This window comes from Pituophis catenifer, unplaced genomic scaffold (genome assembly GCF_029215685.1).
Source record: "Pituophis catenifer annectens isolate HBS135680 unplaced genomic scaffold, rPitCat1.0.hap2 SCAF_8, whole genome shotgun sequence".
In the NCBI taxonomy this organism is placed as follows: domain Eukaryota; kingdom Metazoa; phylum Chordata; class Lepidosauria; order Squamata; family Colubridae; genus Pituophis; species Pituophis catenifer.
This window is the reverse complement of record NW_027256888.1, coordinates 68,022,303-68,039,948: the sequence shown is the minus strand read 5'-3', so window position 1 is coordinate 68,039,948 and position 17,646 is coordinate 68,022,303. Positions and strand designations below refer to the sequence as shown.

The window sequence follows — 17,646 nt, the reverse complement described above, 5'->3', positions numbered from 1 at the left end:
CACGGCCATTCTGGAAATGGTAAGGGCCTGGCCTGCATTGCTTCAGCCCGGCCTGGCCCCTTCTATCATGGCAGGCATGCGTACGCACAGGAGTTGACAGGTGTGTACGCGCACGGTCCCAGCCCATACCATCCTGGCAGAAGCACATGCACACAGGAGGCCGAGATGGGGCGGGTCTGTGCACGTGTACACCCGCCTCCTCCTGTGCGCACTTAGAGGACAACTACAATGCTGATCCGGCCCTTGAAGAAATCAAATTTGACACCCCTGCCTCAGAGCAACCTTTTCCAATCTGAATTCTTCTCAGATAATGTGGATTCAACTCTTAGTATTCCCCAATCTGCAGGACAAACGCACAAACTGGAAGATATCCAAAATGGTGAAGGCTGATAAGGGCCTATCAATATTACTGTTTGCTTGAGGGCTTTAATGGCATGAAAGAAGGGTGTGATCTATAATTAGCACATCCAGAAAATACATCACAGAGAGGTTTAAAATCAGTGAGTGATATGATACACCATTAGCTCTAGGTAAATTAAGTGGAAGCTTTTATAAGTCTAGTTTTCAATTAGTGGAAGTTGATTGGGATTGAATATCAGAAGTTGCTTTATAATATTTACACATCTGTCTCTCAGGCCTGGGATTATTGCTAAATCTAGCCCATTATAGTCCCCAAAAATACTGGTTCTCCAAGGTCTTAGGTGAAAATTGATTTTCAATTCTCCATAGTACAGACTACTGTTTACTGACGCCAGAGATAGAATCTAGAATTTCACAGCAAAGGTGGTGATATTGATATATACTTCTATGGCAGAACTCAACATTGCTAAAATGATTTTCCAGCCAGGCACTGAATATTATTATTTTGCATTGAAAATCCTTATAAAGACATAATGTTTTCCAGCATTTTGAGAATCTGCTATGCAGGGACATACCCAAAAGAAAAAAAAAAGGTTAACTGGAGAAGTAATGAGAAATATAAGTCAAACAAACTTACCCATTAGTTTCAAAAACTTGCTATTTGTTATCTGATAACTTGCCTGGTTATCTGTTTTTTTAAAAATAAGAAAATGAATTAAACTTTTGGCATAAATATTAAAAGCTCCTGTTATTTGTCTAGCTAGTGTTACAGTGTCAATCTTTTCGAATATCAGTATTTCTTTAATTAAGAATATACAATCAGTCAAGCCAACCCCAAGGACTTATAAAAATAAATTCATGTACAAAATCAAATCAAATGATGGTGATGGTTTGATTAAACATCAGTAAAACCAACAGTTAATAAAAACAGAAATTAAAAATACATCCAACGCTAAGACATTTTTATAAATTGTCTCTGTGTTCTTGGCTAATATTGAAATGATGCTTGCGCTGTTGGAAGAGTTGTGCGGAAAGAAAAGAAGCTGTGTGTAATTTGGGCAGTATACATTCTGTTGTAATAGACATGCCTTGAGTGTAATTGCCCAAAGTTTCACTCTAAGTATTTTCCATTAAGAATTGGAAAAAAAAAATCCTATTTGTGTCCAGAATTCTTAACTGTGTTTGGAATGAACAGTGTTCCCTTTGATGGAAAATACTTTGAATTGATATAAAGCAATTTTCTACAATCCTTATGTTAGATTGTTAAACAATACAATACAATTTCATTTCATTTACTTATATATAGATAGTTCTTGACTTACGACCACAACAGAGCCCAAAATTTATGTTGCTAAGTGAGAAATTTTTTAAGTGAATTTTGACCCATTTTCTGACCTTTCTTGCCACATTTGTTAAATGAATCACTGCGGTTGTTAAGTTAGTAACACCATTGTTAAGTGAACTTGGCTTTCCCATTGACTTTGCTTATCAGAAGGTCGCAAAAGGGGGATCGCGTGACACTGGCATACTGCAACCGTCATAAATATGAAACAGTTGTCAAGCATCCGAATGTAAATCACATAACCATGGGGATACTGCAACGGTCATAAGTGTGAAAAAGGCTCATAAGTCCCTTTTTTCAGTGCTCTTGTAACCCTGAACAGTCACTAAACAAACTGTTGTAAATTGAGGATTACCTTGATTATTTTTATAGATAATTCAAGTAAACAAACATATCTAATACTCTTTCCTCTTCCTGTTTTCCCCTGTGAGGTGAGTTGGGCTGAGAGAGAGGGACTGAGGCAAGGTTACCCAGTCAGTTTTTATGCCTAAGGCTGGTCTAGAACTCACAGACTCCTGGTGATTGGCCCAAAGTCACCCAGTGGTATTTGGTGGCTAAGGCAGAACTAGAACTCATAATCTCCTGGTTTCTAGCCAAGGGACTGACCTCTAGACCAAATTGGTTTATCTTTAATTTAAATTGTGATTTATACAGCACATACACACAAATCTCTATAACTGTCTGGTTTGGTTCTGCAACCCAACAAGACAGACACAGACTTCAGAGGATAATTAGAACTGCAGAAAAAACAATTACTACCAACCTGCCTTCCATTGAGGACCTGTATCCTGCACAAGTCAAAAAGAGGGCTGTGAAAATATTTACATACCCCTCACATCCTGGACATAAACTGTTTCAATTCCTACCCTCAAAACGACGCTATAGAGAACTGCACACCAGAACAACTAGACACAAGAACAGTTTTTTCCTGAACACCATCACTCTGCTAAACAAATAATCCCCTCAACACTGTCAAACTATTTACTAAGTCTGCACTACTATTAATCTTCTCATCATTCCTATCACCCATCTCCTTCCACTTATGACTGTATGACTGTAACCTTGTTGCTGGTATCCTTAAGATTTATATTGACTGTTTCCCTATGACTATCATTAAGTGTTGTACCTTATGATTCTTGAAGAATGTATCTTTTCTTTTATGTACACCAACAGCATATGCACCAAGACAAATTCACACTTGGCCAATAAAATAAACATCACAAAAGTTAAGAGTGGGCAGTCCATAATAAGCTACTGCAGACTGATATAGATTAATAGATCAATTTATTTTTCACGCTCAAGGCCCGCAGATTGGATCCGATCCATGGATTGCTTAGATCTGGCCTGCGTGGTCAACCTGGAAACAGTAAATGACTGGCCTGCGGCCCTTAGGAGCTCTGTTTTCATTGGCAAAGAGTTGCAGGAAGCCATCACAGCTGAAAATGGAGCTCGGGAGCCTGTTTTCTCTGGCAGAGCACTAGGGCCATCATCAGTAACAGAGTTGGAAGGGAACTTGGAGGTCATCTAGTCCTACCCCCTGCTCACGCAGGAGACCTGTACTAGGGATTCGAACCGCCGAACTGCTGACCTTTCTGATCGACAAGCTCAGTGTCTTAGCCATTGAGCCACCTAGTCAGGTACAGGTGCCTCCGACACGAGTGACATCGAGCTGGCCACACCTGCCCTGCCCCCCCCAACAAGGTCAAACACAACCCTGATGCGACCCTCAATGAAATCGAGTTTGACACCCCTGCCCTAGATTGGTTTTTTGGGAAAAAAGAAGAAAAATATCACTTCCAAACTGGAAAAAACTTCAGACGATTCTAGTTTGCCTCAGCTGAGAAGTGGAGATAACCTCAAGATGACATACTTTTAAAAAAATATTGCATTGTAAGCCATCTTCATGGCACGATGAGCAAGACACGAGAACAAGCCATTTATACACTATTTCAACAACTTTGGAAGATTTTAGATATTAAATTAGGCAATGAAAATTGGAGAATGCAGGCTAATCAATGTTTTCTTTTTTTTTCTCCTTCTGTATTGTTCTTCTAAACCACTTAGCACCCTGCTGGTTTTTCAGGTGGTGAATTTACCAGTTGTGCTTTATTTCAGCATAACTGAAGCTTCTTTGCTTCCTCTTGTTTGGGTGAATGAGATCTTTGTTTTCCTGGCTAGGTAGATATTTGCCAGAAGGAAGTTGATCAATGGAAACAGATTCAGGTTGTAAAAAAAAAAAAAAAAATACAGTGGATGGTTTAGGTGCATCCCAAAATCAATAAATAAGAACAGGTCTTAACAAACTAAAATGAAGAACTATTACCTAGTCTAGCTAAATTACATTCTGTTGGATCATTTGCTGCGCTGAATGCTGGTGGGCATGAAACCAAGGCACTGTAGAAATTAAGCAGCTGACATGCTGACAGATGGGATACATACTATGGGGCTGATTTTAACTGGTAAATTAAACTGTTGCTGGTAAATTAGATCCGCAGTTACATAAACTGTCAGGGCTACAAAAGCTGTTTAAAATCGTATGAGTATAGAAAGGGGGCAAGCAGTTTTCCTTTTTTATCTCCTTTCTATAAAATCATCAGTGTTGATTACATTAAGTCACAAACTGCTGCTGCAGAGTGAAATATTTCTGTTTATGGCTTTGACCTCTTGTGCTAAGGTTTTTTCTTTTCTCCCCAAAAAAGCAATAGGAATCTCTGAGGGTTTTGCTTCTCATTCAATAAGCTTCTTTCCTTACTCCTTTCTCTTAGGATTCTTCCTGTGAAAAATAAATTGATCTATTAATCTATATCAGTCTGCAGTAGCTTATTATGGACTGGCCCACTCTTAACTTTTGTAATGTTGTAATTCTTCAGACACCGGTATTCTTTTGAATACCATGATGCTCATTTCTCTCTTGTGCCTGGTGTCAGGTTCCGGAATGATGCTTTGAAATAAGACTTCAGGCAACCGGGTTCCTAGTTGTAGAGATTTTTATCAGGCCCTCAGGCATGTTCCAACAATCACCAGCTTTCCAAGTGAGATATTGTCAATGCTTTTGCGCAGTGCTCCCCACCACCATTTTAAAGGCTCCCATGCTCCATCTGTGATTCCACCCTTTGGCCCCGCCCCCGTCTTGCGTTTCTTCTACAGTTAACCCACATCTGACCAAGCAAGCCAACCTACATCAAACCTAGCCTGCTTTAACTCCTCCTTTCCTCTCGACTCATCAGACCAGCCGAGACTTGGTTTGGCTTGGCTCTGCGCAGGCCCCGAACGTCAGTTGTTTCTGGGGCCCACCTCTCAGCTGTGCAACAGTGGCACAGGCTTTGGTGGCGATCACAGCGGTGGCAGCAGGCTTCTGATGCCTAGGCTGGGCGACCAGACATACTTCTGAGCATCGCCAGGTCAGCTCCCCAGTCAGGGGTCGGTTCTACTTACCTTTACTACCGGTTTGCAATGGGGCTGCACACAGAAGCTCCCTGATGACATCAGGTTCGGTGGACGGAGCCTCCCGCTGGTTTTACTACCAGTTCTATAGAACCGGTCCGAACTGGGGGCAACCCACCACTGTCCCCGGTCCTGCCTGAATGACAGCCCCAAGCCGCAAGGCGCAGTGCAGCAGGACTGACACCTAGATTTTGTCATCTTAGCTTTTGCTGCGATTGTTCTTAAACGAAGGGCAACATACATATTTCCAATTTGAGCAAATTGCATGTATTCCTTTACAAACCTTCATAGCAGGGGTGAAATGTAAAATTTGTTACTACCGGTTCTGTAGGCGTGGCTTGGTGGTGGTGGTGGGGTTAATGTGACTGGGTGGGCGTGGCCAACTTTTTTTTTTTTAACTTTTCAAAGCATTTTTTCTAATGCTTTGAAAAGCCTCTGCCGATCAGGGAACTCAACTGGGATTGTCAGAGAGGCTTTTTAAAAAATGCTTTGAAAAGCCTCTCTGACTATCAGCCAACTCAGCTGGGATCGTCAGAGACTTTTCAAAGCATTTTTTTTACCACCTCTTCGGCCAAGAGGTTGCAGAAAAAATGCTTTGAAAAGCCTCTGACGATCCCAGCTGAGCCGCACGATCATCAGAGGCTTTTTTTTTTTACTTTTAAAAGCATTTTTTCATCGGAAGAGATTGTAGAAAAAATGCTTTTAAAAGTAAAAAAAAAAAAAAGCTTCTGATGATCATGTGGCTTAGCTGGGCATGGTGGGGGGAGCGCAGGGATTTTTGTTACCAGTTCTAAGAACCACCCACCGCCATTGCTACCGAATCGGGCGATCCGGTCCGAACCGGGAACATTTCACCCCTGCTTCATAGCCTTTCCTTTGATTTTCTCTTTCAGCCGGGTTGCCCAAACCTAGTTTGAATGTTTATTCCCATCACGGACATCCAGCTTTGATTTTGATACTATAGTTTTACTCGAGATCAACTTTGTCCATTTGACTTACTTTGGTTCTTTCTTTTGCTATGAATATTTTTCACCACGGGTCTTTTGCCAAAGATATTCTTGAACGAATAAAAATCCCCATCTGCAGTCAGCATGTGTTGGTGACTTAACTCAGCACTTTTCAAAATAAACAGCTACTAATGAAGCTAAGGAACAATATGAGAGAAAGAGTACCAGACATGCAGCGTTGGGGGATCCCTGAACCAAGAACTTTGAAGATTAAAAAAAAAAGCTTTGGTGGCTTCTCTAAATTTACTTCCAAATGTCTTTCTCTGATTACTTAAACGAAACTGAAATGAATGTACGAAAAGATTTCCACTGTGCCTATTTGGACAGACACTGGGGAAATAGTAATTGGAGGTTTGAAGCCTATGGAGATGCTAGACCCAGATAAAAGGAAAGAACAAAGCTCAATTTTTTTTAAAAAATTGAGAAAACACAGCTTTGTTATATGCCTAGTGAATAGGAAAACAACCTTCCTTGCATTATCCTGCCTCTTAACCTGCCTGCCAAGCCCATCATGCTACACACCAGTGATGGGTTTCCCCTGGTTCGGACCGGTTTGCAAGAACCGGTAGAAAACCGGCATGAGACTCCGCCCACCGACCCGGACGTCCTCAGGAAGTTTCTGCGCATGTGCAGAAGCAGATGCGTGTGCGTGTGCGAGAGTGAAGCGCGCATGCACACACGGTCCTGTTGCAAACCCCTAGTAAAGGTAAGTAGAACCCACCCCGACACACACGTTTTCAGTTCATATATTAGAATTAAGATCTCATCTCTAGCATGACCTTAAGCACGTATGAAAAAAGAATTCCACAGTTCCTCTCTTTTTGTGAGAGATCAAATATTTAGGCTCTTTTTGGAAAACATGACCAAATTTTGGAAGGTGCGTTATGCTAAGGCATGGATCAGAAATAAAGAGCAAAGATTCTCTTTCTTATTAGATTTGGAATTTGTCAGAAGTATTTTTCAGGGAACACACTGGCATTGAAATAATACCTGTTACAAGGTCTTCTGTTCTCCAAAGAAATAAAGAAAAGTTAACTAAGAACGGTGATAAGTATGTAATATCTTTTTATGTATTTGTTTCTAAATCTAATATTTTGTCTCTGGCGGTTATTGGCTCTATACAAATTTAGTTTTTGTGTATTTATGCAAATCGGCAACTATTTACATTACAGATGCTTCTACATCACAGTAAGCCAGAATCGTCTTGGGATCCTATGCTCAGATTCTTATATTTTCCTGCATATTTTTCTGCAGGATATTCTACTAAATTGCCATGTATGATTTAAACAGACACTTCCTCCATCACTGATTATGCTCACATGTAGCTACTTAGCATTAAAAAGGAGGGCTTTTGAAAATAATATCTGGTTTTTTTCTTTCCCTTCATTATTCAAATACCATTCAATTAATCACAATATAATGTGGACTCTATTTTCCACAGGGAGAGGATGACAAAAAAGGAATTATTTCTCTTTTTATTGTTTGTCACACTGTCAGACAGATATTCAGCCCAGGATTTGGCATTTTTATCCACCTATCAAGTTCTTCCCAACGAACTGGGATAGGCAAATGATAATGTTTTGTGGTGTTAGAGGCGTGTTGTCACATTTTATAAGCTCTTCCGAGTAAAGCTGCCTTTTGCAATTGACGGATGGTGAATTTGTCAATGCTAATTGTATTCAACAGTGGTGGGTTTCAAATGTTTTTACTACCGGTTCTGTGGGTGTGGCTTGGTGGGTGTGGCAGGGGAAGGATACTGTAAAATCTCCATTCCCTCCCCAATCCAGGGGAAGGTTATTGCAAAATCCCCATTTCCTCTCGATCAGTTGGGATTTGGAAGGCAGAGAATAGATGGGGGTGGAGCCAGTCAGAATTTTTCTACCGGTTCTCCGAACTGGTCAGAACCTGCTGAACCTCTGGCGTTCAAGTGATGCTTCAGTTGTTTAGGATTGCGCCCAAGCCCACTGTTAATATTGGTACTACCCTTGTTTCTTTTGCCACTGTTGTTCAATTTCTATTTGTAGGTCTTTGTATTTTGTTGTTGTTGTTATTATTAATTATTTAAACATTAAATTCAGTCCACTGAACATTTAACAAATATCATTGACTGGCTCCGATGGTTGATACGGGTTGCTGCCAGTATCCTAGGTATCAACCAAATACCTTCTTACGATGTACGATGTTCTGAGTAGCACAGTTTTTTGCAGTTCTGTTGGTGTTATTGCAAGAAGCTGCAATTTCTTGATGTATTTTGTAAAATTCTTGGACATGGTACCAGGTGCCCTGATGACAATGGGTATCACTGTGACATGTTTCATTCATAATCGCATAGTTTTGATGGCCAGGTCACAATATTTCATGATATTTTCCAGTTCTTTTTCTTTGACTCTGGCGTCTCCTGGTACAGCTGTTATTATTATTATTATTATTATTATTATTATTATTATTATTATTATTATCATCATTATCATTATTATTATTATTATTATCTTTTCTTCATTAAACATGAAACTCAATCAACTGAACATTTTAAAATGTATCACAAATATCATTGACTGGCTCTGATAGTTGATACGGGTTGCTGCCAGCATCTTAGGTATCGACCAAGTATCTTAATTATTATTGTTGTTGTTGTTGTTATCTTACATTATTTCCTGTAACCCTTTTTATTTGTTGGGTAAATGCATAAGTTGCAGGAGCCCTATTCCTCCCATATGTTTACGTTCAAGAGATATCTTCCTGAAAGATAGAGTATGGTGGCAAGAATTGCCAAGATGCCACATCAAGATGTGGTATGGAAATATAAAACATTAATGGAGAGAAGATTTGAGACTTCTAGGCTTTTACCCTCTAAACTCTAATCTATAAGGTAAAAGGTTGGAAGTCTCAAGTCTTCTCTACCTCAATCTTGTCACTGGGTCTAAAGGATTATATGTGCAAGCCTTACTATAATTGTTCACAGTAAAGATGACAGCAGATATCTTTATGTGTGGACCAATCTGTGGTATGCCCATGGCATATGAAAGATTGTGACCTGAAATTTAAGAGAAGTAAATATTAAAGAGCATGAGTGAGTGAGTGAGTGAGTGAGTGAGTGAGTGAATGAATGAATGAATGAATGAATGAATGAATGAATGAATGAATGAAAAAATTGTCTGGGAACCTAACAGAAAGGAGAAGGATGCAGTAGTTCTAAATGAAGATGGCTTGATCTTGTAAAGTTGAGGATACCTGCAGGGAAGTAAAAGTATAGATTTCATTATAAATGGAACTAGCTAAAGGATGTGTCATAAAGCATGAACTGCTCTGGCATGCAAATTGTGGTGGTGGGGATCATACAGAAGTGATCATAGGCTGGTAAACCATTTTGGGAAAGACTGTGCAATAATTTGGATCTGTAGATGGAGTAAATATGGAAGTGGTTCACCCATAGAGGGATAGAGCTCTTCATGTAACAATTTTTTGCTTGACAGCTGGTTGGAAAATGCTGTTGTTTATTCTATGCCCATCTAGTCCAGAAGTATGTTCTCAAAGTGACCAACCAATTGCACAAGGCAGCCCACATAGGCTTTCAGAGATAGTTAACACTGCCATCAACATTGATAGCCATTGATAGCCAACACTACAACTCATGGTAAATTGCATGAATAGAATAGAATAGAATAGAATAGAATAGAATAGAATAGAATAGAATAGAATAGAATAGAATAGAATCACAGTTGGAAGGGGCCTTGGAGGTCTTCTAGTCCAACCCCAATCTTGGGAAGGAAACCTTACACCATTGATAAAGTGCCTTATGTAATTGGCACAATTTTGGATCAAAGCTGTATGAGAAATCATCATCAACAAAATTTGGAAACCAAACTGTTGCTTTATTATTTTTCTTCAGCAAGTTAAAAGAAATGTATGACTGGGAAAATGTATTATATGTTTCTTTCTTTAGAGACGGCATATAATACAAGCAGGGCTAGCATAAACATCTAAATTCTATGCCAAGGTCTTAGCAGATACACTAAGTTGACTCAATTTATTATTTACTGTTTATAAACAAAAATTTATTATATGTATATGAAATCTTATTCTATTCACCGCCCTGAGTCCTTCAGGAGAAGGGCGGAGAAATTCAAATAATAATAATAATAATAATAATAATAATAATAATAATAATAATAATAATAATAATAATAATAATAATAATAATAATAGTAATAGTGAACAGGCTTGAATTATAAATTTATCTTGTGTGAGATTTGGCCGTATTTACCAAGTGATTTCCACTCCGATAAATTGATGGATATGAATTGAAAAAAATTAACACATTAAAGTCAAAGGTAAATCAGTCTGAATGTGAAGTGAATTTCTGCCGATTGTAAATAAATAGCAAAAAACAGAAATAGGGGATGAATATTTGAACCTTAAGAGAATGTGTGCTAAAGATAAGGGAACGGAAGAAATGTTAAGCTCTACAAATGCTGTTAAGAAGGTCACAGGTAGTATGTTATCTGTTGCAAGGAATTAATGTTTGTCAGAATAAATGAAAATGTCTGTGTAAGAGACAAATGTGAAAGTTGGGTAAATTTGGAAAAAATATAAAAGTAAGGAGAATGCAGTGGCAGTGGATTACTTAAGCACATGTGTAGAAATATGAATAATAATGTGGAATAGATTGCTATGAAAGTAATCCATCAAGACAACTTCGTTATATAAAGAGAATAAATATTATATCTTAACAGAAATATGAAAAGGAAAAGTGGGTAGGTCAAAGGTAATGAGGATTGTAGAGGCATAGTTAGATGGAGAACAACAATAACAAAAACAAATAGAGGTAATTAAAGAAGCAGTGTTTGCACAAGGAAGAAGCAGTTTTTTTTCTTCTTACAATCCATTGGGTCTGATTCTCGGAGATTGAAGTCCCTACAGTTTTCTTAGCAAGATTTGCCATTGCCTCCTTCCCAGGCCTGGGAGAAAGTGACTGGCCATGGTCAGCCAGCTCACTTTGTGCCTAAGGTGGGAATAGAATTCAGTCTTCTAATTTCTAGCCTGAAACTGTAACCACGACACGAAACAGGCTCTCAGGCAGGGGTGAAAGCCAGTAGGTTCTGACAGTGGAGAACTGGTAGCGTAAATTTTGAGCAGTTCAAAGAACTGGCAAATACCACCTCTGGCTGGCCCCAGAGTGGGGTGTGAATGGAAATTTTGCAATATCCTTCCCCCAGGAGTGGGAAGGGAATGGAGATTTTGCAGTATCCTTCCCCTGGAGTGGGGTGGGAATGGAGATTTTTCAGTATCCTTCCCCTGCCTTGTCCACCAAGCCACGCTCACCAAGCCACACCACGCCCACCAAGCTACGTCCACCGAACCAGTAGTAAAAAAAATTAGATTTCAACACTGCTCTCAGGGATAATATAGAGGGATATAAAAATATGAAGACAAATAGCAAATTGTTTAGTGCAAGTTAGATTTAACTATTTTGAACCAGTCAATTCAAAATCTAAGGGACTGGTTTGGGCAAAACTCAGCAGCACTTTTTTCGCGCAGCTGTTGATAAAAATAGGATCGCCAACATTATCGCCAACATCTGATGACGGATATGGCACAAGAAGAAGATTTTTCCTTATCTCATGTCTTCATTCCTTGGGCTTACTATTTCTTACTCTGTTTTGCAAATTTTAGAATGTCGCCTAGCCCAAAGTGGAAAAGAATTGATGGGGATGGGGATGTCTGTGTAGATTTTATCTCCAGTAAAAAGTTTCTGAGCTGCATATAGCACGTTTGTGAGATTCTAGCATCAGGTTAGATGGATCAGCCTAGGAGGCGAAAAGAAAAGAAAAGAAAAGAAGATTATATAGCCCATTAGTAGTTTATCATTTGTCAACATCATGTAACCTTTCCATCATTTGCCATTTGTCAGAAGGGCAAATGACTTAAAAGCTGGATCCAGACAACACAGTAAATTACAGCTTGCTGCATCATGGTTTATTGAATTTATGTAAGCTTGCATGGCTCAACCAATCAGCAGTCAAAACACTTCGCTATAAAGAAAGGAACCGAGCCAATCCCTGTTCAGTTGCCTGTAGTTTGCATAGCATATAGGAACAGATTAGAATAGAATAGAATAGAATAGAATAGAATAGAATAGAATAGAATAGAATAGAATAGAGTTGGAAGGGACCTTGGAGGTCTTCTAGTCCAACCCCCTGCTTAGGCAGGAAACCCTACACCACTTCAGACAAATGGTTATCCAACATCTTCTTAAAAACTTCCAATGTTGGAGCATTCACAACTTCTGGAGGCAAGTTGTTCCACTTATTAATTGTTTATAACTGTCAGGAAATTTCTCCTTAGTTCTAGGTTGCTTCTCTCCTTGATTAGTTTCCACCCATTGCTTCTTGTTCTATCCTCAGGAGCTTTGAAGAATAGTTTGACTCCAGGGGTGGGTTCTAAATTTTTTTACTACCAGTTCTGTGGGCGTGGCTTATTTTGTGGGTGTGCCTTGGAGGTCATGTGACTAGGTGGGCGTGGCTAGCTGGTCAGAGTCATTTCTGGAAGGTCCTCGCACTTACGACCAGTCCTCGCACTTATGACCCGACTCATTTGTTTGCTTTTAACACTGATCGGCTGTAGAGCAGCCCTTTGAAGCCATACGGCAAGAGTTTAAACAGTTTTTTCCCTCTAGTCATCAGCTGGGACTCAGTAGGCAGCAATAGATTGGGGGTGGGACCAAATAAAAGGTAAGAATAACGTGGGTGGGGAGGGAGGGCGGGAGGAAGAACCGGTTCGGTGACGTCATATCGTCACCGCTACCGGCTCGGCCGAACCGGACCGAACCGGGAGGAACCCATCACTGTTTGACTCCCTCTTCTTTGTGGCAGCCCCTGAGATATTGGAACACTGCTATCATGTCTCCCCTAGCCCTTCTCTTCATTAAACTAGACATACCCAGTTCCTGCAACTGTTCTTCATATGTTTTAGCCTCCAGTCCCCCAATCATCTTTGTTGCTCTTTTCTGCACTCTTTCTAGAGTCTCAATGTCTTTTCTACATTGTGGTGACCAAAACTGGATGCAGAATTCCAAGTGTGGCTTTACCAAAGTGGTATTAACACTTCACGTGATCTTGATTCTATCCCTCTGTTTATGCAGCCCAGAACTGTGTTGGCTTTTTTGGCAGCTGCTGCACACTGCTGGCTCATATCTAAATGGTTGTCCACTAGGACTCCAAGATCCCTCTTGGATGCTTTATAGTTTCCATGTCATTAATCATTTTTCTCATTACACTTATTATTACATATTACATATGTTGAATTAACAAATTTAACGTTGTTAAATTTATAGTGTAAAAAGCTGGTTAAAATTTTGTACTTGAATATTTTCTTTTTTCATTTTGATGAACTCAACTGAAGGTAGGAAGAGGAAAAAAATCCCTGTGTTTTCCATTTTTATTGGACACTTGCATACCTAGGCAAATTCATAGACAGGTGCAAATCAGGAAATGTGGTAATTAGAGAATAATTATAATAACATAAAGGGAATGTACAAAAGATAGTCGGTTCTCATATAACAACCTAGGACTTTAGAACTGTAATATGTGTGAATTTTTCTCCTATCTTCAGAAAGCAGCGAGAAACATAACTTGTTAATTGCAGTATGCCATAGCTTTTAAATTACTCCCTTAGAAGTTACCATGGTCCCTATTTGGGTAACAAAGTATGTCTATGTGTTTGTGCATATCTTTGTGTAATCTACATACAAGCATGTACATCCCTTTTTAAAACATTCAGTTATTCTTTAACTTGATAACATCAACATGAATACATTTAGAAGATGTGAATTTGGCAGCAGGTATTATGACACACTTTTTCAAGGGAAGAAAAATGAATGCGAGTTTTTGTGACTATAGGTAGAGAACTTCTACCATGGCAGGCTCTTGTGGTCCGCCAGCAGCCTGCGGAGCTGGCAGCGAAGTTGGACAGTAAAGAGGCTGAGGAAGAACATGGGCCAGTCCTGGAGGCTGGGGAAGGCCTGGATGAGGGCTCTGTGTCGGAGGCAGAGATGGGGCCAGGGCCATCTGGGAGTGATGTGCGGACTTTGGAGCCTCCAGAGGCTGACAGCAGAGAGGCAGAGGAACAGGAGGAACCTGTTCCTAGTCCACGCATGAGAAGAGCTGCCAGAAGGCAAGAGCAGCTAAAGCAAAAAGGACAACTCGGGAGTAAGGCCAAGAGATGATTGGCCCCTCCCATAAGGCTTAAAAGACCAGCAATGGCTCTTGGCCTCTTTGTCGGAAAACAAAGATTTGATAGATTTATTTCTTGTCTTGCTGCATTTATTTCTTGTCGGCATCTTCTGCTTCTGAACTTTTGCCAAGAAAAGCCTTTGGCAGGTTGCCTAATGAGACCAAGGTTGGTGATAAGGCTGAAGAATTGTGTTATGAAGAATTTGTTTTGAATTAGTTTGGACTACTCTGAGAATCAGTTAATTCTCAGCTGTTCTAATAAAGTCTGTTTGTTTCGAACTGATTGCGTCTGATAATACCTACTTGGGCCTGGGTCACAACACAGGCCTTTAGCATTCTTTCTTAGAGAAGAGGTATTTGCAGAGGTGGGTTTCACATATTTTTACCACTGGTTCGCCCCGTGCATGCACGTTTGCTTGCGCATGTGTGCGCCTTCCACGCATGCGTCCGGCCTTCTACGCATACTCTTTGCTTGTGCATGCGCCTTCCATGCATGTGCCCAGCCTTCTGTTCATGTGCTTTGCTTGCGCACGCACCTTCCGCACATGCGCCCGGCCTCCAAAATGTGGCTAAATAGGACGGCATAGTGTCGGGGCGGGTGAGCAGGCTTACCCGCGATCGCTGCTACCAGTTTGCCTGAACCTGTCCAAACTGGCTGAATACACTGGTGACAGGTGTTTAGCTGTCTTTTTTCAGACTTATCTCATATTGTTAGATGTCTCTGTTCCTGAAATCTAATTATATCTTTCCAGTTGTATATTTGTCCATTGATGAGATCATAACTTACTTTAGAACTTTTTCCGAGAGTTAAACTTGGATCTCAGGATAGATGTTATGGTGGTGGAGCCAGGGTTACACCAGGGTGTTGTGAATTTAGACAGATGTCGGGTTCCTTGTCACTAGATCTAAAACAATGGATGTGTTTAAAAAGAAACCAGACAGCATCTATTTGGAATGCAAGTAATCCTCAAACTTCTGACCAATCACTTACTGGTAGTAACTGTTCAAAGTTATGATGATCCTCCAAAAAAGGAACTTGCAAACCAAAGTTCCGATGGCTGGATCCCCACGTGGTCACCTGACTGCATTTTGGGAGCTTGGCAACTGACCCACAATTACAGATGTTTTCAGCATCCAAATTTTACAATTTATTATGTTTTTTTTGCTGGAAACCACATTTTTACTTCCACATTCTGGCAAAAAACCCCAAAACCCACTGCAGACAATGGATTTGCTTAACAACCACAGCATTTGGTTAACAATTAACCACACACAAAAAAGGCCATAATATTTGGGAGGTTATTTGATGATTTGCTTTACAACTCGCAAAACTTATGACCATCATTCTGGGGTCAATTACTGTCATAAGTTGAGGGCTGCTTGTAATTTAAGTTGGATGCCTGCTTTGAAATAAAATGCTGAGATCCAAATTACATAACAGCACCAAAGAATGCTAACAACAACTTGAAGAAAAGTCTTATGGTTTGGAATGAATGTTTTGATAAATATATTAACATATTAGAGTTATTCACGAATTTGGTATTATAAGACTAGGACAAGATTTCCTTTTTGACTGTTTCCGTCCATCTGAGATAAATAAATAAATTCTTTGTTCAATAAAAAATATACCTGAAATGTTGTTTCTTTTAAAGTTAAAGAGCCTTGGTAGTACAGTGGTCTAGGGCACCCTGTTATTAAGCTGGTTATTAAGACCAGCTGCCTGCAATTACTGTAGGTTCGAATCTCGCCAAGGCTCAAGGTTGACTCAGCCTTCCATCCTTTCTAAGGTAGGTAAAATGAGGACCCAGTTGTGGGGGCAATAAGCTGACTTTGTATAAATATACAAAAGGATGAAGGCTATTGCTGAGCACATTATAAGCCGCCCTGAGTCTCCGGAGAAGGATGGCATATAAATCAAATTAAAAAAAAAAAAATCCTCTAAGATTCTTTATCTTTGCAAGGAAAAATCAGACATTGGTGTTCGTTGCTATTTTATGTATTTATATTTATATTTCACAGTTTTAAATTGCACCTCTCTTTCAAAGAGGGGCTCTCGATCAATTAAAAAAAGTCTCAAAATTAACATTTAAAATTAAAAAATAAATTAGGATGATGTTTTAAAATAGAGAATGATAATTAAACATCAAAAGGGAAAAATATGATGGCCATTTAACGGAGTATTACAGGTAGGGGCGGGGATTTTAATTTTAATGCAGATGTGGTGAAAACACACCTAGTTGTGTAGCTGCGGAGATTAACAGGAACATTTTGCGTGCCCTAAGCAACCTTGCTGAAAAGTGATGTTTTTTCTCTAATATTTTTCTCCTTCCCTTTTCTGTTTCCTTTGCTCCAGGCTACATACCTAAACAAAATGGTGAGCCAAACTCTCAACACAAAGGACAAAAGATCAGTACATACAGTCACAGAGGACCATTTTAGATATTCGCCAGGCAGCCAGGCCACATCCTGTGAAAACAAAAACTGCCAGTTGTCAAGTGTCTGTCTCGGCAACCTCCTGAAGGAGAAAGAAATAGCGGAAGTTATCAAGCATACAAGAGACTCTTATGAAGCCCTCCCTTCTGAAGTGAACCACAACGGCTTAACAGGAGTTGTGCAAAACGTGTCAAAATCAACAGCCAAGGCTGATACCGGCGCCATTTTTCCAGGCCCTCCAAAAGATCAACCTTCGCTGAGTCGACAACCCTCTACCTTCATAGGAAGGCTTGGACAACCCCCAAGAGGACCAATCTCTTTGCACATGTACAGCAGGAAAAACGTGTTCCTTCACCACAATCTTCACACCTCTGAACTTCAGACTTTAGGCCAGCAAGATGGGTAAAGAGAGTCAGTATTTATTCAGGTGGACAATTTAACTGACTTCAATTCTTCTCAGCTGCTGCTACCCATTTGTTTTACCTTTTATAACGGTTATTTCTGAAATTGGAGCTGTTCCTGTAAAATAAAGACAGGGATTGGATGGGGAGGGGAGGGAGGATAGGGGAGCTAGCATGTTAACTTTAATGAGTATTTGAATTTTTTTTTTCCAGAATTCTTCAGACTAATTTCTAAATTTTTGTGAAGTTGATGATATAACTGCCTTGGCTTCCTATTGAATGGATGGGACACCTTGACTGAACATCCAGAAGAGGTCCAACATTCTATTTTTTTCCTTTTGCTGTCCATCACTTGATTGCCTACAATTTCTGAAGACTATATCAAATAGCACCTCTGTTCTTTTAATAATGTTAATGTAGATGTAAAT

General features: G+C 39.8%; 1 protein-coding gene across 1 annotated transcript in view; it reads left to right on the top strand.

The window, feature by feature from the left end:
• Positions 1–17,223, top strand: part of CCSER1 (coiled-coil serine rich protein 1) — a 715,197-nt gene extending 697,974 nt beyond the window's left edge. The window contains exon 9 of the mRNA XM_070948723.1: positions 16,738–17,223. Coding sequence (XP_070804824.1) covers positions 16,738–17,223 — 486 coding nt within the window. The remainder of the gene's footprint in view (positions 1–16,737) is intronic.
• The last annotated feature ends 423 nt before the right edge of the window (positions 17,224–17,646 follow it).